Source organism: Pantherophis guttatus, chromosome 1, assembly GCF_059756535.1.
Source record: "Pantherophis guttatus breed Tessera chromosome 1, ASM5975653v1, whole genome shotgun sequence".
NCBI classification, from domain to species: domain Eukaryota; kingdom Metazoa; phylum Chordata; class Lepidosauria; order Squamata; family Colubridae; genus Pantherophis; species Pantherophis guttatus.
Window position 1 is genome coordinate 22,613,595 of NC_142063.1, and position 25,144 is coordinate 22,638,738.

A 25,144-nucleotide genomic window follows, 5' to 3' on the forward strand; every position below is an offset into this window, starting at 1 on the left:
TACATTCATATTTGTTGGTTTGAGAATGGTCTGTGATGTAAACACAGGAATTGTGTTGGGTAAATTTGGGGTTAGGATTTAGCATGCTAGGTTAACCCAGATACAAACTCAGATCTTTGGTCCATCAAACTTGCAATTGTCTACAGCAATGATTCTCGATCTTGGCAACTTTAGGAGGCATGGACGTCAACTCCCAGAATTCTCCAGCAAACGTGGCTAGGGAATTCTGGGCATTGAAGTTCACGCCACTTAAAGTTGCCATGATTGAGAAACACTGGTTTACAGTGACCGGTAGTGACTCTAGAGGGTTTCAGACGGATCTTCTCCAAACCCACATGGAAATGAGAGGAAGGAACTTGGGACCTTCTGCATTGGCTCAGTGGCTAAGATGCTTAGCTTGTCGATCGAAAAGATCGGCAGTTCAGTGGTTTGAATCCCCTGCACTATGTAATGGAGTGAGCTCCCATTACTTGTCCTAGCTTCTGCCAACCTTGCAGTTCAAAAGCACGTAAAAAAGTGCAAGTAGAAAAATAGGGATCACCTTTGGTGGGATGGTAACAGCGTTCCAAACGCCTTTGGCGTTTAGTCATGCTGGCAACATGACCACAGAGACATCTTTGGATAGCGCTGGCTCTTCGGCTTTGAAACGGAGATGAGCACCACCTCCTAGAGTCGGGAACGACTAGCACATATGTCAAGGGGAACCTTTACCTTTACCTTTATCCCAAAGCTACAGGATGCTAAAGGTCCCTTTCTTTTCCTTCTAGCTGACCTGGCCAGTTTGAACCGTGTCCGTCTCAGGAGCAACAGCACAGGTACTAAGAGCTCTACCTCAAGAGGTTTGGACCGCGAGGGCAGTTATCGGCCCCACAAGGATTCTGCAGGGAAGCAGCTAGCATCTTCCAGTGGCAGAGTGCCAAAGTCAGCTTCAGTTTCTGCATTATCGCTTATCATCAATTCAGGTCAGTGGGACAAATAATTCCTGGTCTGCTCCCAGCACAAGTGGTTCTAGCAGTGCAGAAGCAGATAAAACAGGGTCAAACACACCACTGAGGTCGCCCTGAGTTCCAGATATCTTAACACCTAATGGGACCTTGTAAATGCAACCAAGGAATGGCGAGAGAATGGACGGAGAGCCTTTTGTGCAGCTTCCTTTTATTAAAAAAAATGTCCAATTTTTAAAAAGTACCATTAGAAAGATGACATGGGTAGGGAGGAATCATAACAATTTATTGTATTTCTTTTTCGGTGAAGTGGGGCTAGAGGATTTTATCTGCTGAGTTCTTAGGAGACAGAGCATGCACTCTTTTCTTCTGTTGGTCAATTGGGAAAAAAGGCTGTTTGGCTATTAGGAATTTCTGGGTGATTTTTTTTGCATTTTGAAGTTGCCCTCAATGTACAACCATTCATTTAGTGACCATTCAAAGTTACAATGGCACTTATGACCGTTTTTCACACTTAGGACTGTTGCAGCATCCCCATGGTCACCTGATCAGAATTTCGATGCTTGGCAACTGGCATTTATTTATGATGGTTGTAATGTCCCAGGATTGTATGATCTGCGACCCTCTGACAAGCCAAGTCAATGGGGAAGCCAGATTCACTTAACAACCCTGTTACTAACTTAACAACTGCAGTGATTCACTTAACAATGGTGGCAAGAAAAGTCGTAAAATGGGGCAAAATTGACTTAACAGCTCTCTTGCTTAACAATGGAAATGTTGGGCTCAGTCAAGGACTACCTGTAATGGATTGTTTTTGGACTTTTGAGTTGTGGGGGATTTTTTTTTTCTTTTCCTTTTTTTTGGACCTTTTGGAAATATTGGTGATACAGAAATGCTGTGAGAAAGAGAAAAAGAGAAGGTTTTCCATTATTTGCTTATTCTTTTCCATTGGAGATTGGCAATACTGTAATTTAGTTATCTCACTCTTATCATTGTGCCTCCCTCTTCCTTTTTTTTTTTTTTAACAGATGACTTTAGTGGGGCTGTTCTCAGAAGCCCCATCTCACCCCGCTCCCTCTCTTCCAATCCTTCATCCCGTGATTCTTCCCCAAGTCGGGACTCCATGCTTAGTGGCTCCAGTCTGCGGCCTCCCATTGTCGTCTACAGCTCGGGGAAGAAGTATGGCTTCTCATTGAGGGCCATCCGTGTCTACATGGGCGACAGCGATGTTTACACTGTACACCACATGGTTTGGGTAAGCCAACACCACACACTTTTCTTTCAGGTTGATGGAAGGTGATGGAAAAAGAATTTAGAAAGCTAGTTAGGATTACCTAGTTCAGGACTATTTAAAATAATAATGTAGGCCTGGTTTACAGATGATACTAAGATCAGGGGTGAAATTCAGCAGGTTCTGACAGGTTCTGGAGAACCAGTAGCGGAAATTTTGAGTAGTTCAGAGAACCAGCAAATACCATCTCTGGCTGGCCCCAGAGTGGGGTTGGAATGGAGATTTTGCAATATCCTTTCCCCAGGAGAGGGAAGGGAATTAAGATTTTGCGGTATCTTTCCCCTGCCACGCCCACCAAGCCATGCCCACAGAACCGGTAGGGAAAAATTTTGAATTTCACCCCTGACTAAGATACAGGGTGCAGGCATTCAGGAATGCCTCATCCCAGCCCATCTTTATATGTGGATTAGGTCCCTAAAATTTGTTATAGAAATCACAGTTAATAATGTGGGAGAAAGCAGCCATAAACTAAGCCATAAAGCAGAGGTCTTCAAACTTGGCAGCTTTAAGACTTGTGGACTTCAATTCCCAGAATTCTGGGAGTTGAAGTCCACAAGTCTTAAAGCTGCCAAGTTTGAAGACCTCTGCCATAAAGCGTTGTGCTTGTAAGGGGAGTGAATATAGCTCTTTGGCTTACAATAAGGCATGAATCCAGCCATTGAGATTTTATTAATAACCCAAAAGAACTTTGCTTTGTATGATTTGTTAAGAACCATAGAATTAAAAGGGTGGGGTGGTGGCTTGTAGACCAGATAATTCAGCTTCCAGTTTAGAGCTCTACTGTAAAACTGATCTTAAAGCTTCAGATAGAAAATGCCATTCCCTATCTTTGGGACTGAAATCTTTTAATTCAACAGATCTGTGGATGATTTGCAATAGATGTGCAAGGATTATATGCTCTTAATAATCACCAGGAAGCATCTTTTGCTCCCTTAATCACTTTGCCGGAAAAAAAAAAACCACTTTGGAGGAGAATCAGGAATCCGGGTTTTTGTTTTTTTGAAGGATGTTTGGCGAATTTTCTCAACACAGTCATAAATTCCTAACCAGGTAATTGTTAGCAAAAGGATAACTGAAAACAGAAACGGCAGAGCCACTTAACTCCTAACATGGTTCAGCCTTTCCAAAAACAAGGCCAGGCATTCTACCAAGTGGATATGAAGAAGAGGTTGAAAGAGAAAGATTCCAGTTCGATCCCAACAGAAAAACAGCCACAAAATACTTACAAATCATGAGGGCCCTATATCAGTGATGGCTAAGCTTTTCTGGACCGAGTGCCCAAATCGCGTGGGTGCAGGCGCAAATCCGCACATGTGTGCCCGAACCCCCAAAATGAATGATCGTGTGGCCCGCTGCATGTGCCCTGCCCCCCACATGCACGTGAGGCCCACCCACATGCGGCCTGCCCCGGTGCATGCGCATGTGGGCCCCCGCACACCCCACCCCCAATGCATGCATGACAAGTTCATGCATGACAAGCGGAGCTGAACTGGGGCGACGGCTTGCGTGCCACCTCTGGCACGCATGCCATAGGTTCGCCATCATGGCCCTATAGGTTCCATCTTAGGATACTTCTACTTGTGCTGAACCGTTGTTAGTTCACTTTCTCTTTGAGGATCTGAAGAAGTATAGTATGTGTTACAACTCAGGCTTCTGGCAAAAGCTAAGGTCTCAATATGTTTATGAACCTGGCTTTAATGCAACCTACAGCTACAGCAGAACTTTTGGTCCTGGGCTATAATCTCATCTATTATGTCACATATAGTTACCATATTTTTCAGAGTATAAGATGCACTAATAGGCGATAGGTTATGGCAATCCCTGCAGCCTGAAACAGCTGATCTTTGGGAGGCCGATCCAACCGACAATCAGCTGCTTGTGCTAATCAGGCTATGCTGAAGCTGAAACGAGTTGTTTGCTGCAAGGAGGCAAATTGCTGGGAGGCAGAGGCAGATATTTATTTATTTTTTTGTGTTAATCAGGCTGTGACGAAAATGAAACAAACTGAAACAGGCTGTTTACTGTTTGCTGCAAGGAGGCAAATTGCTGAGAGGCAGAGGCAGATTTTTTTTCTTGTTTTCCTCCCCAAAACTGGTAGGTGTGTCTTACAATCCGGAGCATCTTATACTCCGAAAAATATGGTATGTTTAGTTTAGTTTAGTTTAGTTTAGTTTATTATATTTATATACCGCCCTTCTCCCGAGGGACTCAGGGCGGTGAACAGCCATGGTAAAAACAATGTACAACAAAAATTAAAAGTTTATTAAAATAATTCAATCATTCGGCCAAATTTAAAACATCCAACTAAAATCATTTTAAAACCCCTATCAAAACCCAATTTAAAAAACCTTTATCCTGTCAGACCAGCTTGCTGGAATAATAGGGTCTTCAGAGCGCGACGGAAGGCACGGAGGTCGGGGATCCTTCATATGTCCGGGGACAGTTCATTCCATAGGGCTGGGGCCCCCATAGAGAAGGCTCTCCCCCTGGGGGTCACCAGCCTACACTGTTTGGCTGACGGCACCCTGAGGAGGTCCTCTCTGTGGGAGCATATTGGTCGGTGGGAGGCAATCGGTGGCAGAATGCGGTTCTGTAGGTAACCAGGTCCTAAGCCATAGAGTGCTTTAAAGGTGGTAACCAACACCTTGAAGCGCACCCGGAAGACCACCGGAAGCCAGTGCAGCTCGCGCAAGATGGGTGTTAGATGGGAGCGACGAGTCGCCCCCATTATTACTCGCGCGGCTGCATTCTGAACCAGGTGGAGCCTCCGGGTGCTCCTCAAGGGGAGCCCCATGTAGAGAGCATTACAATAGTCCAGCCGGGAAATCACGAGGGTATGTGACTATAATGTCACAGACGTGCATTTTTAAAAAATTCAAATCTTCCCACTCCATGAAATTTCTAAAGTGGTTTACCAGAGAATAATAAAATTTCAACAAGGACAATCAAATACATCAAAGCAGTAGGTGAACAGTGCATGGGTTGTGCATCGGGTCAGAATCCCAAATTCACTTTATTTCCAAGATGGAATTCTGAAACATAGTTTTTACTGGGTGCTCATCTTTTCTGCTGGATTGGGACCAAATGAAGTGAAAGAGGGAATGACTGGAGAAGTCTATGAAAGGAAAAGCTACTTGCATACTTAATTCTCCACCTTCCTGTACAAGCAAATATTTTCAAACATAAGTGGATTTTCACAAAAATTTTCACGGATGATGATCTATCTGTTTATTTCTGTCATAGAATGTAGAGGATGGGAGCCCAGCTCATGATGCAGGACTCCGAGCGGGAGATCTCATCACTCATGTGAACGGGGAGTCGGTCCTGGGTTTGGTTCACATGGATGTCGTAGAGCTGTTGCTGAAGGTATGTGTCTTCAGACAGAAATAAGATCACAAGTTGTGATAAACAAAGAAAATTTATTACCCATGCAACAGGAGAATCATAAAATAGACAAATAATACCTGTGATAATACTATTACAGGAAGTACAAATGTTGAAAAACGGTGAGATACTAGCTGATGGAATTCCTTTCAAAAGATAGCTATGAAAAACTCAAAACAAAATGGGTTCCAGAAGTAATTTCCAAGCATCCTTATTCTGCTTAGTCCAAAACAGGTAGTCCTAAACTTACAACTTCAATTGGGACTAGAATTTGCTAAGCAAAGCAATTATTAACTGAGTTGCACCTGATTTTATGACATTGTCTGCCACAGTTGTTAAGTGAATCACTGCAGTGATCATAGTGAATCATATGGTCATTAAGTGAATCATATGGTCATTAAGCGAACATGCTGATTGCCAAGTGCCCGAATTTTGATCATATGTGTGGAGACATGCTGCAACAGTCATAAGTGCGAGGACCAATTGTAAAAGTCACTTTTTTCAGTGCCATTGTAATTCAGACAGTTGCTAAACAAATGGTTGTAACTCGAGGATTATTGTAATGTGAACGTGTTCTATCCATAAGTGTCTGTAGCATTTCTGTGAATGGTGAGACGTATCCTTTCAAGGATGGCTTTTGGGGGGATCCAACAGCTCTCCATCCCTCTTGCAGAGTGGAAACAAGGTGTCCCTGAGGACAACTGCCCTAGAGAACACCAGCATCAGAGTGGGCCCTGCGCGCAAGAATAGTTCCAAGACACGGATGGCCCGGCGAAGTAAGAAGAATCGCAAACGGGACAGCCAGGACAAGTAGGTGGCCAGGATCAAGCAAGGATGTTAATAGAATTGATGTTGAATTGAGGAAGGTAAATAAGGCGAGCTTGGAATTGGGTGAGGCCCAGTGCTTTGGATGAGTGGAACAACTTGCCTCCAGAAGTTGTAAATGCTCCAACACTGCAAATTTTTAAGAAGAGATTGGATAACTATTTGTCTGAAATAGTATAGGATTTCCTGCCTAAGAAGACCTCCAAGGTCCCTTCCAACTCTTCTATTCTATTCTATTCTATTCTATTCTATTCTATTCTATTCTATTCTATTCTATTCTATTCTATTCTATTCTATTCCATTCCATTCCATTCCATTCCATTCCATTCCATTCCAATCCAATCCAATCCAATCCAATCCAATCCTATCACTTATCTACACACCTGTCTGTTGTTGGAACAGAACCTGGTCTTCATCTTAATCCAGTAAGGGAGGTCTTTCATGGTTTGTGAGTTGACCAACCTCTTCTTCTACCTGTACTTGTTCTGGACAAGCTACCTGAGCATCTTTGTCCCTCTTTTTCTGAGAGCCCCCTAAAGCCTTCTAAATTTGTCCTTAAACTTGGCAGCAAAATGCTGATTTTTGCAGAGATTATTCCGAAATATCCTGAAAATAAATACAGTAGTACCTCGGTACTTGTTAATTGGTTCCAGAAGGCGTCATGAGTACCAAAAACATTTTTTTCTGATAAGAAATAATGTAGCGCGTCATGAGGTAACTGACAGTGACAAGTTCTAGTTTGTGCGTTGCGTACCAAACAAACAATGAGCACCAGGACAAAATTTTCACGTCAAAACTCATTGAGTGCCAAATTCAAGGAGTTTCAAAGCAGTTGAGTACCAAGGTACCACTGTATATAAAATCTCACAAGACTCTTATCCACTGAGTCAGCTGTAGTGACTCAGCCACACCCCTGTAACCCTCAGAGCTCCGATCTTTTAAAATAGAATAAATACATATATACCCTCACCACAAGAAATCCTTCCTCCCCTTATGTTCTTGCTTCAGTGATGTTTTATCTGTTGATGCTAAAACTGGCTGAGTAGGACAGGACAATGATTTGAAGTCTACATCAAGATACAGCTGATAAATCAGACCTCAAATCAACCATCGTTCTGGTAAGTCTCAGCCTAGTTCTTCAAATGTTGGAACCCTTAGCAAGTGTCCTTCTCTCCCCCTCCTTCCTAGACGGAAATCCCTATTCAAGAAGATCTCAAAGCAAACTTCCGTTCTGCACACCAGCCGCAGTTTTTCCTCTGGGCTCCATCATTCTCTGTCATCCAGCGAGAGCCTTCCTGGATCCCCAACGCACAGCTCATCCCCTGGATCTACCGCTTCTTGCCGCAGCCCTGTCCCGGATTTCGTGCCAGGTAGGATCTTGTGAATATCTCGCAAAGTTCTTTTCCCACCTAGACGTCTTCAGCAGCTATGTCTGCTGGGATGAATAAAAGTTGTAAGAACTGTGGTGGTGCAGTGGTTAGAATTCAGTGTTGCAGGCTAACTCTGCCGACTGCCAGCAGTTCGATTCTCACCGGCTCAAAGTTGACTCAGCCTTCCATCCTTCCGAGGTCGGTAAAATGAGGACCCAGATTGTTGGGGGCAATAAATTGACATTTGTAAACCGCTTAGGGCTGTAAAGTACTACTATGAAGCGGTATATAAGTCTCCAGTGCTATTGCTATTATTTTTTTCCTAAAATTATAAGTTCTATTATGCAGACCACCTGGTTTATTTTCATTTCCACTCAAACTGACCACATTATGTAAAAAAATCGACACAGGCAATCCTTGATTCACCACTACAGTTGAGTCTATTTCTATTGCTAAGTGAGTCATTTGTTAAGGGAGTTTTGCCCTGTTTTATGAACTTTCCTGTCATGGTTGTTAAGTTAGTAACACAGTTGTTACATGAATGTGGCTTCCCCATTGACTTTGCTTGTCAGAAGGTCACAAAAGGTGATCACATGAGTCCAGGACACTGCAACCGTCATAAATATGAATTAGTTGCATTTTGATCACGTGACCAAGGAGATGCCACAACAGTCATAAGTGTGAAAAACTGATAGGTCACTTTTTTCAGTGCCGTTATAACTTTGAATGGTCACTAAACAAACTGTTGTACTTGTCTTTAAGTAACCGATGGGAAGGTTTTTGGAAGTAACTCCTATTAAGAAGTTTAGCATTTACGTTTATCCATCTATTACACCCCAGTTGCTCCAGGTTTTATCAGCACATTATGTTGCTTTGTAGGTCTCTCTTCTCAAGCTGCCAGTTGAATGATTACTTTCATTAAAGAATAAAGCTTCAGACTTTGTTTCCTGCTATAACTGTGAATTAATTACTGAAAAGAAAAGTCAGACTCCTCAGATTACTTTTTTACTTTGTCCAAAAGGTTAATCTTAATCTCTATTATTAACAGATTTATCTTCTTTATCAAAGTGGAGAAGTCTTAGGAAACAAAACCCAGCTGCTTGAAAAGAGAAATCATAAAGGCTCCTTGATATATTAAAAAGGTTCATAAAATATAACAGTATATGAATAATAATAATAATAATATACTTGGTTGATACTTAGGATGCTGGCAGCAACCTGTATCAACCATCAGAGCCAGTCAATGATATTTGTGATACATTTTTAAATTCTCAATTGACTGAGATTCATGTTTAATGAATAAAAGTTAATAATAATAATAATAATAATAATAATAATAATAATATTCTGTGCTGCTGTACTACAAAGTGGCTTTAAGAAAAGACAGTGCATTAAAAACAACACAAATGCAAAAAACAAGTGACAGGAACAAAACAAGAAAAAGGATAAGGGGTGCCACCACTGAGAAGGCCCAATCATGGGGTTTTGTAGATAAAATTCCCTCAGTGATGAGACTCTCAATGAGGTTTCTCTCCATAATCCAACTGAACAGGTATATTCATTTCAGAGTAGTGGATTTCAATATTTCTAGGCCCTAAGCCGTATAGGACAGGATTATCAAACTCAATTTCATTGAGGGCTGCATCAGGGTTGTGTTTGACCTTGGGGGGGTCGGTGTGGGTATAGCCAGGATGGGCATGGATCTTTTTAATCAAAATGTTTTTGATTTAATGAACTTTAAGTTAATACCCCATTAATTTGGAAATGGTGTCTCCAGCCATGTATTAATGCATCAAGTTTATAAAGGCTTCTTAGATTGAACTAATTCTAGGCTAACAGTTTGAAATACATATTTTGTATGTTTGTACTTTTAATATAAAGGAAGTCAGCGGTGGTAGAAGTATCTCCTGCCACCAGATATATACAGTATGTTTCTCCTAATTGCTTCTACTTTTGTCAGATTCTGTCTCACCCCAGAGTCCCTCTCCATCCTCCAGCACCCCGACTTCTCCAGCAGGACAGATCCGACCAAGTTCCCTACACGGCTTGGCACCAAAAGTCAACAATCATCGCTACAAGGTTGGGCGCCGCAAGTCAACCAGCAGCATCCCACCTTCCCCATTGGCCTGCACTCCTTCCTCCGTCCCCCAACCTCCCTCCCCACAAAGATCCCCTTCACCACTTCCATTGTTTACAAAAAACATCCAGACATTCCAAGGCAAGACCTTGTCTCCACCTACAATGGTCCGTCAAGTGTCCCGGCCTCGCAGTGCAGACAGCTCTCGTTCCCCACTCCTCAAACGAGTCCAGTCAACAGAGAAAATCCCTACTTCCCTTGCTGAAAAAGTGGTTGGCAGCCGAAAGCTCACACTGGAGACGCCCAACTTGGGAAATGGAGGTGCCAGGGAGAGTGGCATGGTCACCCTGGGTGACGCTGGCATTTCTCGACTTCGGGACTGGTCTGAGGAACGTTATGATCGAGACCACGAAGTAGTGGTGATGCGGCGGCTGAACTTAAATGAACGCCGGGACTCTTTCAAGAAGCAAGAAGCAGTCCAGGAGGTGAGCTTTGATGAGCCAGAACTTACATCCAGTGGTGAGGCCCAAGCAGAGAGTAAACCTGGAGACTGGCAGCATGGATCTCATGCAGCTTCCTGGATAGAGGACAGGTCTTGCTGCTCATCCATCCCTGATCCCCAGGTGCCCCTCGTGCCCGACATTGCAGTGCAAGGGGATGAGCCAGCAGGAATCGCAGCCACATGGGAATGCCAAGGATCATATCCTGTCCATCTGGAGGCCCGGGTCTACACTGAGCAAGATGATGGGACAATGGCTGTTGAGTACAAGAGTGTCTCCTCCCAGCACTGGGGAAATTGGGAACAGAGGGAGTCTTCGCCCACTGTTGCAGTCACACACAGGACAACCCATGGGGAGAAGGCCGTGAACTCACCTTCACCCTCCCTGAAGTGGCAATTACCGGAGAATTTGGGAAAATGACTGGAAGACCTGTTAAAACCACTTGTCCCTAGCGGACCAAAGGAGGCACTTCAAAGAAATGCCAAGGATTGAGAACTTTGGGGTCCCATTTTCATTCTGCTGATGGGGTCTTTTCCAGCTATTTACCATTTCCTCCTCCTTCTTGGGTAGCACTCCTCCTCACAGGGCAGGGTTAGTGGTGATTCAGGCTGGAGATAAAGGCAATGCTGCTTTTTTTACTAATTAGAAAACATTCCCATTTCACTCAGATTTGGGGCTAACAGATTTTATTCTATTTGGTGCCCTAAAACCAAGCATTAAACTTTCCCATCCATGCACTGGGTATCTTCTGGAGTGTGAATACTCTCCACAATTAATAATTTTTCCCACTGTCTCCTTGGCTACTGCTGAATGTGAGAAAAGGTAATAAATGAAATAGTAAAGCATACAAAATATCTTTTCTGCCTTGTGTGAGCAGCTAGGGGCACAATCTGTTCTTTCTAGGGAGCCTCTTCTCTTGCATTGAAACTGGTCAAAGGAGGAATTGTAGCAATGGTTGGAAAACTCCCAAATCCCAATCCCGTGACATCTGTAAACGTTGCAGTGCCTATGTATGCCCTTGATACCCTAACCTAATGCCAGCTCTTGTCTTGCAAATATTTGATCGAAAATTGAGGAGAAAAACCAAGGGGGTAAACAAGAAAAGAAAACCAACATGGTCCTGTTCAGTTTATATCCAGAAACTTTCATCGGAAAAATTCAGAAGTCTTCAGTTCCATTGCATTATCTTTTCTATCTATGACCTTGAGATTTTCTTTTGGGGGACTGTTATGGGGGTTCCCATTTGATTGTATCATAGTTACTGTGGAAGAATAAGGTGGGGTTCTTCACCCTGCACCATTTCTAGATCTACTGGTAAATCCCCCCAAAATGGGGGAATGAGATTTGGAGAGCATCTTCTCCTTCTTTACATCTTCTCTGTAGCAAATGGAAACTTCTTGGGGGGAGGGGATGTCCTCAAAAAGGTTTTGAGGGAGTCTCTGTCTTTGAATATGAGTCAGACACATCAACACACCTTCCAAATTACGCCCTTATTCTCAGGAGATCACAGCCAAATGCATAGAGGTTCAAATTCAACAAAGTACAACTGGCAGATTTAGGACCGGTTGTTTAACAACAGTCCAAAGTTATGATGGACTCAAAAAAGCTACCAGTTGTCTTCAAAGTTATGTGTCAGGGTTCCAACAGATGCCCTAATTAAACCATGAGCCTTGAGCCAAGTTTCAAAAAAATCCAGTTATTAGGAGCAACATGTCAGCACATACCCAAGTGAAGTCAGCTCTGCCCACGTAATTTACGGCCCAACTATGACCCTGTTTCCCCCCTCCTCCCAGGGTGTGTCATAAATCACATTCTCCAACGGAGCACTTTCACAGGCTGTAGAGACCACGCCTCTCCGTCTGGTTCCAGTAACCTGCCACACCACCCCTGCAGTCATGAGAGTGCAGTTTGGGTGCTTGGCAACTGGCTCACTTTTACAACTAGTTGCAGTCTCCTGTGATCATGTGGTCACAGTTTATGACATTTTTAATGACATCCAATCACATGGTGACTTGACTTATGACCGCAACAAGTTATAACTAAAATCCTAGGCTCAATTGTGGTCATAAATTGAGGGTTAGTCAGTTCTTATTGGCATTTCCAATAAAGGAACTTAAGTATCAGGATAAGAAATATCTTTCTCTGCGTGAGACTTTGTCAGCACTGACAGTTTCAGATTAGATGGTTCAAAGGTTTGATCTAAGCCAGTGGTAGGCAAACTTGGCTCTTTCACACCCTGTGGACTTCAACTCCCAGAATTCCCAAGACAGCCAAGCTGTCTTGGGAATTCTGGGAGTTGAAGTCCACAGGGTGTGAAAGAGCCAAGTTTGCCTACCACTGATCTAGGCGAAGAGCCTCAGTGGCACAGTGGTTAGAGTGCAGTACTGCAGGCTACTTCTGCTGATCATCGGCTGCCAGCAGTTTGGCAGATTGAATCTCACCAGGCTCAAGGTTGACTCAGCCTTCCATCCTTCCGAGGTGGGTAAAATGAGGACCCAGATTGTTGGGGGCAATAGGCTGACTCTGTAAACTGCTTAGAGAGGGCTGTAAAGCACTGTGAAGCGGTATATAAGTCTAAGTGCTATTGCTATAAGACAACTCTAATTTGCCATTCCATGTCCTATTTTGTCCTGGTTGCTTCTCTTAAAGTTCCCAATAATATCTGGGAAGTTGCAGTTGCAACACATCCACAAAGTGCCAAGTTGTAGTAGGCTGTCCTATTTTCTCAAAGACAGCTATCCAGGATTATTTTTAAAGTTTAATCTGGATGTAAGGATGGGTCCCTGCAGGTGAACATGGCTTGGTGGACAGTTTGGTGAGAGTCCAGCTCTGCATTCTCTCTTTCTAAGGTTCATTGAATACTTAAAATGAATACAATTAATCCTTTTCTTATGGCCACAATTGGACTGGAATTTCCATCGTAAATCATCATGGTCATACGTAGAGGGAAATCCAGTTTTATTATTGTTTTTCTGGCAGTCATGTAGCAAATTAGACAGTCATTTAACCAATCCAGTTCCCCAGTGGGTGCTTTTTTTTTTTGGAAATCAGTAAAAAAAGTCACAAATCACAATCATATGTCCACAGGACATTGCAACTGATTGTAAATGTGAGTCCATTCCCAAGTCCTTCAGTTGCGATCCTGCGACTGGAGACATGATGCGACAGTCGTAAGTGTGAGTGCACATCAGTAAATTGCTTTTTTCCAAGGTCTTCATAACTTTGAACCATTGTTAAATGAACAATTGAAAGTTAGGTCTGCTTGTAATCGGTTACATCTTTCCCTGATATCCCCCGATAATATTCTTTTCCTCAAATGCAACTCTTGGTTCCTTATCCTTTTACAAAACCACAAGATCAAGGCCTGATGTAGTCACGGTGGTTGAACTGCAGTTATTTCATAATGTTCAGATGTCTTCTAATCACCAGTTTGTGGTCCTCTCAATAACTTTTTTTACCCAAAGCGCATTTATAACTGCTGGCAGCAGTACACACTTTACATTTTGCTTCATTGGGGAAAGCTCTGTTCCCCCCTCTCTCTCTCTCTCTCTCTCTCTTTTTTTTGCTAATTTTTAAGCTCTTATTTGAGCAGTTGCCCAGCACATGAAGGAAAACTGGCTTCTTTTTCACAGAAGGGAGGAACTAGGCTTGATGGCTCTGAAGTAAAAATTCATAAAAAACTGTCACTGGCACATGATAAATGCTTTCCCAGAGGGGAGGAGGAGGAGGGGAAGAACTCCAAATCCTTTTTCCTAAACCATTTTCACAAGAATCTCCTCACACTTGGAAAACAGAGAATAGAGAATTCCCAGTTTCATCACTGGTAACCTATCAATTATACCAGTGCCTACAGTAGTTGGCCCCACAGAGTTCCTCTTTAAAATGATGATTCAAGGAATGAGCAATGTACAGGTAGTCCTCCACTTACAACCATGATGGAGTCCAAAGTTTCTGTTGCTAAGCAGGATAGTTGTTAAGTGAGTTTTGCCCCATCAGAGCCGTGAGTTGTAAAAGTGCAGAATTGCAGGCAAATTCTGCTAACTGCCAGCAGTTCGATTCTCACCGGCTTAAGGATGGCTCAGCTTTCCATCCTTCCGAGGTCAATAAAATAAGGACCTGGATTGTTGCGGGCAATATGCTGACTCTGCAAAACCGCTAGGATAGAGCTGCAAAGCACTGAAGCGGTATATTAAGTCTCAGCGCTATTGCTATTTTACTACTTTTGCCACAGCTGTTAAACAAATCACTGCGGTTGTTACATGAATCATGCGGTCATTAAGTGAATCTGGCTTTCCCCTGTTGACTTTGCTTGCCGGAAGCCGGCTGGGAAGGTTACAAATTGTGATCACACGATCCCAGGCTAGTGCAGCTGTCATAGATAAATGCCAGTTGCCAAGTGCCCAAATTTTGATCATATGACCATGGGAATGTTGCAGTGATTATAAGTGTGAAAACCAGGCATAAGTCAGTGCTTATGTAACTTCAAACGGTCATTAAATGAATGGTTGTAAGCCAAGGACTACCTGAAGCATGAACCGATAATGACTTAGTTTTGGCCAACGTCAAAGCCAAGAAGATGGCTTCATTCTGGCAGTTTAAAGTTTGATCTAGACACGGAAGAAGAACAAAAAGCCGAGAACTATCTATACTCCTTACTCATTTAAGATGGAGAGGTGCTGATCCATCACCAGTAGTTCTCGTGACCTTTTTCCTCCTTTTGTTCAAAATGCTTCCCTTCAGTGCCAATGACATAAGTTGGCACCAGTTCAGGCTCTCCTTTCCCGCCAAGCCACTGTACTGGTTGGTCTGGTTTTTTTTCTCTGAAAATATTTTAGCTGTAGGCCGTGGAAATAGTTTGCAGGATTTGATTGGTCCTTTTGCTGGACAGTAGAGACCGAATTTTGTCTGGTGCTGGAAATCCTGTGCCTAGAGGCTCACATTCATTGTCGCCCAGTCAAGGAACGCTTAATGGCTCTTCGTGATCTGCCAGGAGGTCAAAGTGTAAAGATTTCTTTGGGTCACACTCAGTTTCATCTGGCTTTACAAACATGTCCCTGTATTTTTCTTGGCAACAATATGATGTGGCTCATCATTTCTCTGGGGGGGATTTTTTTTTAAATTTCCAGTTGAGCACAAAACTAGGGACTTCTCAGTGACCTATCATCCAAGCACTAACCTGGCCCAATGCAGTTTAGCTTCTTGAGATCAGCAATAAACCATGTTTCTTACAGGTGCTACTTGGGTTGCAGGAGGCAGGCTGCTTTTAAAATAATTCCCCCAAATTTGCTTTCTGTGGGCCTTCTGCGTTTTTCCATATGGATTTTGTTTCCTCCGCCTCCTTTCCTTATCTGTAAATGCTGAGGAGATTTACGCTGGGGAAGGAGAGCAGATTTTGATCTCTTTGGGTGTCCTTTTTCTCTCAAAGCTCACCAAGATGCATCCCAAACAGGTGTTTTTCGAAAGAAACTGTATTGATTAGTTTTAATACCCCACTCTTTCAGAATTGCACTACACAAAATGGTATCATGACTCCCACTAGAAACCTGATTGAAATGGGAATTATAAGACAAATGGAGCCAGGCCTATATATATATAGGTGATAAAACAGCTGGGCCAGGGGAAGGCAAATCTCAAAAGTATATGCAAGGGTCTCCAACCTTGGCAACTTTTTAAGACTTGTGGACTTCAACTCCCAGAATTCCTCATGCTGGTTGAGGAATTCTGGGAGTTGAAGTCGACAGGTCTTAAAAGTTGCCAAAGATGGAGACCTCTGGAAGATCCCAGTATCCCTTTCTTCCTCACTGCCAAGATAAAGACTGGATTTTGAAAGGAACTCTACATTTTAGACCAGCCCTCTGATGCCCTTCAGAGGAACTGGAAGTACAGTTCTCAGAATTAGCATACTGGCCTGGGAATTTCAGGTGCCAAAAAACACATCTGGAAGGCATTGAGTTGGGAAAGAAGAATTTAGGCACATTTGGGTCTGCGTGTCACAGCTCCTGGAAATAGTAATATTTCTATCCTGCAGTTGGGAAAAGAAATTGTTCATTGGGTATGGTGGGAAGAAAAGTTTTGACTTTTTCCATACTTTTTATTCACTGCATCTCTGTAATATTTCCACTCTGGGACGTGAGCTGCACAATGAATGGTGCAAGCAGACCGTCAGTTAAGATTAACATCCAAAGAACTCCAAAATAAAAAGCACATGGTAAGACTTTAGAATGACATATGTTCCTGTTATTTCAAGAATTTCTGAGTAATATCCTGATTTAAGTTAATCAAATAAAAAATGAATGGGACAAATGAGTCATTATGATAAATTTCCTTACAGGTTTCAGTGTGTGTAACTTAAATTTATTTACTATCCCTTCACAAGCAGCAGGTCTGAAATTAAGTATTAAAATAGAGGAAGTAAATTTCCCAAAATAAGACATGTTGCACATCAAATGTATCTGAAATGTTTTTAAAAGGAGCAAACTGCATTTCTTTACTTGAAAATTACATTACATTTTATTCCTAAATGAAAATATAAGCCTGCTGCTATCTTTACATATTTGAGGAATCTCAATCCCACTTTAGCTCCAGAATGTCTATGGATATTCTCAGTAATCCAGGTCATGGTTGTCCCAAACCATGCCTTTTTCAAGAAGCAACTGGACTTCCTTGGGTTTTTTAAAAAGATGTTTAGCTCCAGGAGTATGGGGTGGCATATGTAGCAGACACCTCCATTTTTCCCCATAGCATGAGGCATGTTGAGCAAATAAGCTTCCCTACAAGTCACAGTTTACTGATCTTCTCATTCTCTCTTGCTTATTTACTCATTTAGACCTCATAAAAACTCTAGGCAGATTGAAGATGAGGATATTTGTTCCAATCACAGAGCCTGTTCTGTAATATAACATGCATTACAGAAAAAGTAGAAACAATTATAAGTCTTAAACCTAACCATGGTCTGATGAGAAAAAGTGATTTATGAACTTTAACAGATTGTACAGGAAAACATCCCACAGATTACTTGGGCTTCATGTAGATCAGGTATGTCCAACCTTGGTAACTTTTTAAGACTTATGGACTTTGACTCCGAGAATTCCACAAGTCTTAAAGTTGTCAAGGTTGGACACCCTGATTTAGATAAATGAGCTTGAACTGGCTCAGAACAGACATACGGTGGTAATCAGTACAGATAGTCCATAACTAGCAACTATTTTTTTAGTGACCTTTCAAAGTTACAATAGCAAAGAGAAAAGACAATTTATCCTCACACTTATGTTACAGCATCCCCATGGTCACATAATGAAAATTCAGGTGCTTGACAATCCGTACATATTTATAATAGTTGCAGCATCCCAGGGTCATATGACCACCTTTCAAGCCTGCGTCTGACAAGCAATAAGGCAGGGGTATCAAACTCGTTTTCATTGAGGGCCGCATCATGGTTGTGTTTGACCTTGGGGGGGGGGCATGGCCAACTCAACGTCACTCATCGAGGCTCCATTTTTGGCCGCGGTGGTCTTCTGCAGCCCTCTGCCAATGAAAACTCTGCCCAGGAGGCTGTAGGAGGCCATCATGGACAAAAACGGAGTCCGGGAGGCCCACGTGTGTCCTCCCGAGCTCTGTTTTTGCTGGCAGAGGCACCACAGGGCTGGTCCATTGCTGTTTCCAGGGCGGGCTGGCGGGCCAGATCTAAGCACTCTGCAGGCCATTTGACACCCCTGCAATAAGGTTAAAGATTGCATGATTCAGCTAACAATTGCAGTGATTTACTTAACTGTGACAAGCGAAAAGTTGCAAAATTGGGCACCACTCACTTAAATGCCTTGCTTTGCAGCCGAAATTCTGATCCTAATGATGGTCATATGTCAAGGACTATGCCTAAAGCTTATCCTGTAGGCTTTTTAAAGCAAATACTAATTTTGGCTGAGTTTGGCCTATAAGCAGGTGCAGCCACGATTCCCTTCTAAGTTGAAAACTCTCAGAAGGCGGCAGTGTGAACTTCTTCCACACGGTTGCCAAGAACATTACATGGATGTATCTATTTTTAATATATGGTATTCAAATGTAAGTTCAACAGCCTTGGAGATAACCACAAAAATGCAGCTTCAGCTTGCTCAATTTCCCAGTTTAACCCAGGAGGGAACTAATCATTTTATGACTCAGGCTGAGGTAAAGATATTCAGCACATGTCACGGATGTTCTCTTCAATCACAATTACTCCAAAGATACTGAAAATGGGTTGGTGAACTTTGCTTCTCATGTGGAGGAGCTTCATCCAATCCACCTTGTAGTGTTTCAAATTGCTTGTTAGTTGAAATAACCATCGTTCTCTTCTAAATAAAACCATGTCAGCATGCTGGCTGAGGAGTTCTGAAACGAAGTCCACACATCTTAACGTTGCCAAGTTTGAAAAACATTAATTTAAATCTTGGTTTTTTTTAAAAGTGTACAAGATATTCTAGTCTAAAATATATTTGGGGAGGCCCCCAAAGGTGCTTTTTCAGGAGGCAACTGGATTTTCTTGTTTTTCTTTTGAAGACGTTTTGCTTCTCATCCAAAAAGCTTTTTCAGCTCTGACAGGATAGTGGGGAATGGAATCCTGTCAAGAGAGTCTGAAGAAGCTTCTTGGATGAGAAGCAAAATCCCTTCAAAAGAAAAATCAAGAAAGTCCAGTTCTGAAAAGCACCTTTGGGACAACCATGACCTGGATGAATGAGAATCTCTACAGACGTTTAGCTATACAATTTGGGATGAACACTCTTTGAATGGTGTGGGAATAGCAATGGATTTCCAGAAGAAAAAAATTGCAGACTACAGGAAACAGGAGCAATACTCAGGTGACCCTCAGGACACAGATACACCTCCAAGTGCTTCAATGACCCTCTAAAGCAGGGGTCCCCAGTATTTTGGACCTCAGGGACCACTAAATTCATATTTTTAAATCCCATGGACCACTAATATGATCTGCCTACTAACCGGCTGGGTGGGTGTGGCTAAGTGGTCATGTGACTGAATGGGCGCGGCCAACTTGTCACTCATGTCGAGGGGCGCCACACCAGTCTCTACTCACCCCTCCTCTGCCAGCCACTCCTCGCCTCCATGCCCAGGCTCCTTAGGGCCCCAACAGGAAGCAGTTCCATGAGAAAGAGTTGGCAAAACAGCTGGCTCAGTTCAGATTGGATCTGACCGAGAAGGAGGCTCAGCAGAAGCACCTCACTGAGGACTATGAGCATAGGCTTTCCAAGCAGAGGGAAGACCTGCGGGAGTGCAAGGCCAGGTACCGGTGCCTGAAGCCTCAGCAGGCTGAGATGGACAGCCAGTTCCAGGCCATAATGCAGTCCCACTGGAACAAGGCCCTCTGGCTCTTCGCCACCAACGGTGCTTCTCTCCAGCCTTCACCCAAAGTCCCGTACCAGGGGGTTGAAGTAGACGCCAAGAAGGAATTTCTGCCCCCCTCCGACCTGCACAAAAGGACCCCGAAGGGGGAGACTCTCTGCAGCAGCACAAGCGTTCATTGCACGTATCCGGCCCAGGGGCCATAGTTTGAGGACCTCTGATTTAGTGCAATATAAAAAATGCAAATAATTTTTCTGTGGACCACCAAAATTTTCTCATGGACCACCAGTTGGTGACCGCTGCAGTAAAGGATGCAAATGACCAGCTGTCTGCAAGGAATATAAATCCTTCCATTCCCCACTGTCCTGTCAGAGCTGAAGAAGCTTCTTGGATGAGAAGCAAAATGTCTTCAAAAGAAAAAACAAGAAAGTCCAGTTGCCTCTTGAAAAAGCACCTTTTTGGGACAACCCTGACTTGGATGACTGAGAATCTCTACATGCATATTTGGGGAGGGCTACCAGAGGCCTTTCTTTGCTGCCATCTAGCGACCGCTCAGATTTTCACAGCCCTTATCTGGATTGTCCTGCTTTATTATACATCTCTATTAAGGGAACGCTTGCTGGCATTTAGCAGATGATAGATAAGCAAAATAGCTTCGCAAAGATTAAAAAAAAGCCGCTTCCACACATTATTCTGTCTCCTCCCCCGCCTCCATCAGAGCATTTCAATGACTTTAGATGATGTAATAGCAAGCAGAGCAGTTCCGCGTTATACATCAGCTCGAGGTTTCGCCCATTTCCGCCTCCCGTCGATTATGTTCGTGTCCCTTTCGGTGAACGCGAGCAACTCCGATTCGGATGTTTTCGGCTTTCTCCGGAATTTACGCAAATCGCTTCGGTCCTGTTAGGTTAGGGACTCTCGTTTTTAGCTTTCACCGCGTAGCGGTAATAATAATAATAATAATAATAATAATAAATAAAATCACGGCGACCCTTATTTTCCGGTAGATAATGGGGGGTTTTTTTCTCCCCCCTGCTTGTTGGAAGTGGCAAAATCCTAGCACGGGTTGCTTCTTTCTATACCAAGCAAATGCTGGCTTTGCATAGTTTACAAAAGAAGAGGCAGGATTTACACTCGGGATATATAATAATATTGCTCGGTTGGCTTTAGCCCCCCCACTCCCCCCCCCCGGTTTCCACGCATCTTCCACCCACGGCCAGGGAAAACCATTCACCCCCTTGGCGTGATTAACCCTGGAAGGAAGACCAGCCTCGCTCAATGGCAACTAAGCCATCTAAAAAGCGTTAATAGCTTGCTTCGAACCCCAGCGCTATGCCAGCGAAATCCGGGCTAAGAAAAACCTTATTCCCACGATTGCATAGTTTTTATTTTATTTTTATTTTTTTTAAAAAAAGAAGCCTTGCCCGGAAGCACCCCAGTTCTACGGTTCTTACTAAGACAGGAAATATTTGGGAGAAAATATAAACAGAACAAACTTAAGATTTGGTCTCCCCTATCAATTAGACCAGTGTTTCTCAACCTTGGTAGCTTGAAGATGGGTGGACTTCAATTCCCAGAATCCCCCAGCCAGCGCTGCTGGCTGGGGGATTCTGGGAGTTGAAGTCCACCCATCTTCAAGCTACCAAGGTTGAGAAACACTGAATTAGACGATAAGAAAGCTTTGGTATCGCGGAGAGTGTTATCTATCTATCTATCTATCTATCTATCTATCTATCTATCTATCTATCTATCTATCTATCTATCTATCTATCTATCTATCTATCTATCGCGGGGAAAGGAAGCGTTCCCTTTGCAAAATCCAACTTTTGCAGACAAAAGGACGAATTTGTCTTTTTTCCCAGTCTTCGGGCGCGCTCGGGCACAGACTCGTTTCTTTCCGCCAGTAGCGTTCGGATCATGCGTGTGGTTTTCTCTCTCTCTCTCTCTCTCTCTCGCTCTCTCCGAAGGCGAGACTTCGGTTATTCTCGGGTTTGGTCGTCAACTCTCGGCCCTTCCCGGTTTTCCCTCTTTCCCTGGGTTGCAGCTGCGTTCCCAGCGCCAAGAGCTGGCTGGAGCGAAGAGGGGGAGCTTGAGGAGGCACGGGAGCGCTTCGTGGGCAAAAGGTAAGTTTTAAGGGTTGCAGGGGGTGGGGGAGTTTAACTTGACCGTTCCATGTAGGGGAGTCCCCCCTTTTTATGCAGGGAGAATTGACGGCCAGTCTTTCCCAGCTCCTCGGTGCATTGCCCAAAAATAAAATAAAATAAAATAAAATCCTTCCCGGGGGTGTGTGCGAAATTTGTGCCATGCAAATCCACCATTTCCAGTCGTTGCCGGAGGTGGGTGGGGGGCAGATTCGATGGAAGGGGGGGGGGAGAAAAAAGAAGGGGCGATTCTCTGTGCTGTATTGCAGCCGTCGACTCTGTTATCTGGGTGCCCGGGGGTGGAAATAAGTCTCTGCCTCCGCTTTGGAAACAAAACTAAAATAAGGTTTATTTTTTGGAAATGGGCGCTGGGAAGACCGGGGTGGGGGGGGGGAACGACTCTGCGATGAGTGGAGAGGGGGGGAGAATTTCTGCTCAAATTATTATTATTTTTTTTTCCTGTGCTACTTCCTTCCCGCTCCCCATCTGTGGAAAAAAAGGAGGGGGGACTTGGGCATTCCTGTCCCTCTTAATGTACTTGAGCTTTGCGCTGGTTCTGTAATGCCCTCGCCAACCCAGAAGGTACAATTAAATTTTAAAACATTTTGGCAAGAGGAAATCGCTTGCGGGAAGAGGGAAACCTGACCATTGAAGTGAAGTTGGGGGGAGACCTTGCTTTGCATACCCCCCCCCCAGAGTGCTGTGGCTTTTGTGGTGGGGAGAGCAGGAAGCAACTAAGTGGAGTCTGATGATCTCTAGAATTTGAATCTGCTTCTTGAACCCAAGACTGATGGGGCAGGAACAGCCGCTTCACCCTCTCAGGATTTCCAAGTTTTTGGTTTTTTTTTTTTAAAAAAAGAGGGGGGGTGATGGTAATATTCCACCATAGTGAATAATGCATTGCTTTTCCTTTTTTAAAAAAAAAAACAAAAAATCAGAACTTATTTTGCCAAGAGCATCTCTTTGTGAAGTTGTAAGAAGCATCTTTTGAGTTGCCTTTTTGGTGGGTCTTCCATGGTTCAAGACAAAAAAAAAAAGGGAAAGGCAAATATTTCCAGGCTTTGCAGGCACAAGCCAATTATTTTGGGTGATCCTGGTTGCTAAAACGTTTTGGGGCCTAGCAGGCGGCTTTTGCCTTACTGTGTAGAAATTGTGGTGCTGTGTGTAGAAATTGTGGTGGTGTGTGTTTAGAAATGGCGGTGTGGTGTTGCAGGGCCTTTTTTCCAATCCGATTTCGGCTCTTTTGGCCATGCTGGTGTTCGCTGTTGCAACCTTTGCTCCCGAGTTGGTTGCCGCCTCATTTGGACCAGCCTTCTTAAACTTGCTGCTAGTGCTGAGATTGCAATTGTCAATCTTTTCGTGAAAGATACCAGGGTCAAGAGGGTTATCTGCTGTATCTGTCATTTCTACCTGATTTTCAAAGTCGGTCTAATCTTATTTTCCGCCCTTCCTCCTGGAGCTACAATGAGATTTCCTTTATCTAATGTTCATGCATTGTCCACATCAAGAATTTAGTCCTCAGTTTTAAAAGTTTATTCCTTTATAATCCCTGATTAGGGCTCCTCCTCTTCCTGCTTCTTCTGCCTCTTCCTGCTCCCTGTGTTTTCATAAACTCACCTGCCAACAAAGCCCTTCTCAGCTCCTCAGACAACTCCATTTTCCTCAGGAGCCTTCCTTGAAGCTCCTAGGGCCACCTTCCCTGTTCCCACAGGCTGTACCCATCCAACATTCGTCTGACTCCGGTAAAATTAAGCCCTCTAGGCAAAAGACTGTACCCCTTTTGTGTCTTGCATGCACCTGGTGCTTCCTTCAGCACAAATCCTGGATGAGCTGCCACATCTGTCGTAAAAAGTTGGAGAAGGCTCTGCCTCCCAGAGCAGGCTTATTCTGAACAGCAGCAGCTGCTGCCCACATTCCAGGCTGCATCTGGCACAGCCAAAATGTCGCTCGCTCAAGCGAGCTTTTCCCCCAGGAGTTTCAGTTTCTTCTCTCCTTTTTGCATCCTGCAAAGACGGGCGTCTGAACCATGTTCCTTCTCTATGTTTCAGAAGGGGCCTGTGTAAAAGAAACATCACTCTCTTCTCTCTAAAATTAGTGTAGCCCTGAAAGCTATTTGCAGTACAGGTAGTCCTTGACTTTCAACCTTTCGTTTAGTGACTGTTTGAACTTAACAATGGCACTGAAAAAAGTAACTTAGGACTGTTTTTCATACTTACGACCATTTGCAGCATCCCCATAGTCACGTGATGAAAATTCATATGCCTGACAACTGGTCCATATTTATAATGGTTGCAGCCTCCCAGGAGTCACAAGATCACTTTTTGCAGCCTTTTGACTAGCAAAGTCAGTGGGGAAGTCAGATTCGCTTAACAACTGTGTTACTAATTTAACAACTGCAGTGATTCATTAACAACTGTATCAAGAAAATGGGGCAAAACTCAGTTAACAACTGTCTCACTTAGCAACAGAAATTTTCGGTTCCATTGTCGTAAATTGAGGACTACCAGTAATTCCATCCCTGGCAAGTTAAAATAAGTGGCTCTTAGGACATAGTTGAAGAGGAAGGTGAGCAGAAATGAAGCCGTTGGACAGTAGAACAAAAAACCTGATGCCCTTAGTTGATTTATTTATTTATTTATTACATGTATTTATATGCCGCCATTCTCCCGAAGGACTCAGGGCGGCGAACACAAGTTAAGAAACAAGTACAATAAAATCATAATTTAATCCAAATAATTAAATAGTAGTAAATAATAAAGCCCTGAATCAGTCTCAGCCTATTTGTTTGAAAAGCGAAGTCTTCAAGTCCCGACGGAAGGAGCGGAGATCAGGAGCCGTCCGGAGCTCAGTAGGTAATTCATTCCAGAGGGTGGGAGCACCCACAGAGAACGCCCTACCCCTGGGCAAAGCAAGGTGACATTGGCTCGCTGTCGGAACCCTGAGGAGAGCGGCCCTATGTGAGCGAACAGGACAGTGAGAGGCAGGCAGGAGAAGGTCATGCAAATATCCCGGATCTAAGTCATGAAGGGCCTTATAGGTGAGGACTAGCACCTTGAAGTGGACCCGGAGAACCACTGGTAACCAGTGCAGCTCACGCAGGAGAGGTGTTACATGGGAGTAATTTGAGCTTCAGTTGTCTTCAGTGCCAACCAGCATGGTCAAGGCAAGAGCGCTTGTGAATCCAGAGGGCCCTCTGGGTTACCCATCTGCATATTAGAATGTCTAATGAGAGTATAAAATTTGGAATGGCCCCAAGTTTATTTTAGGGAGTGAGGGATGTCA

General features: G+C 43.6%; 2 protein-coding genes across 9 annotated transcripts in view; both read left to right on the forward strand.

Annotated features, from left to right (window-relative positions):
- MAST3 (microtubule associated serine/threonine kinase 3) overlaps positions 1 to 11,740 on the forward strand; it is a 77,538-nt gene extending 65,798 nt beyond the window's left edge. For all 6 annotated transcript variants that reach the window (XM_034437567.3, XM_087894515.1, XM_034437565.3 and 3 more), the window contains 6 exons: positions 768 to 962; positions 1,973 to 2,199; positions 5,479 to 5,601; positions 6,293 to 6,429; positions 7,633 to 7,814; positions 9,775 to 11,740. In XM_034437567.3, coding sequence (XP_034293458.2) covers positions 768 to 962; positions 1,973 to 2,199; positions 5,479 to 5,601; positions 6,293 to 6,429; positions 7,633 to 7,814; positions 9,775 to 10,811 — 1,901 coding nt within the window. In that variant the 3' untranslated portion in view covers positions 10,812 to 11,740. The remainder of the gene's footprint in view (positions 1 to 767; positions 963 to 1,972; positions 2,200 to 5,478; positions 5,602 to 6,292; positions 6,430 to 7,632; positions 7,815 to 9,774) is intronic.
- A 9,607-nt stretch (positions 11,741 to 21,347) lies between these two features.
- Positions 21,348 to 25,144, forward strand: part of PIK3R2 (phosphoinositide-3-kinase regulatory subunit 2) — a 39,491-nt gene continuing 35,694 nt past the window's right edge. Inside the window, exon 1 of one of the 3 annotated variants that reach the window (XM_060694152.2) lies at positions 21,348 to 21,844. The gene's annotated coding sequence lies outside the window, so the exon portion shown is untranslated. The remainder of the gene's footprint in view (positions 21,845 to 25,144) is intronic. The other 2 variants (XM_060694147.2, XM_060694148.2) reach the window with 2 other exon arrangements.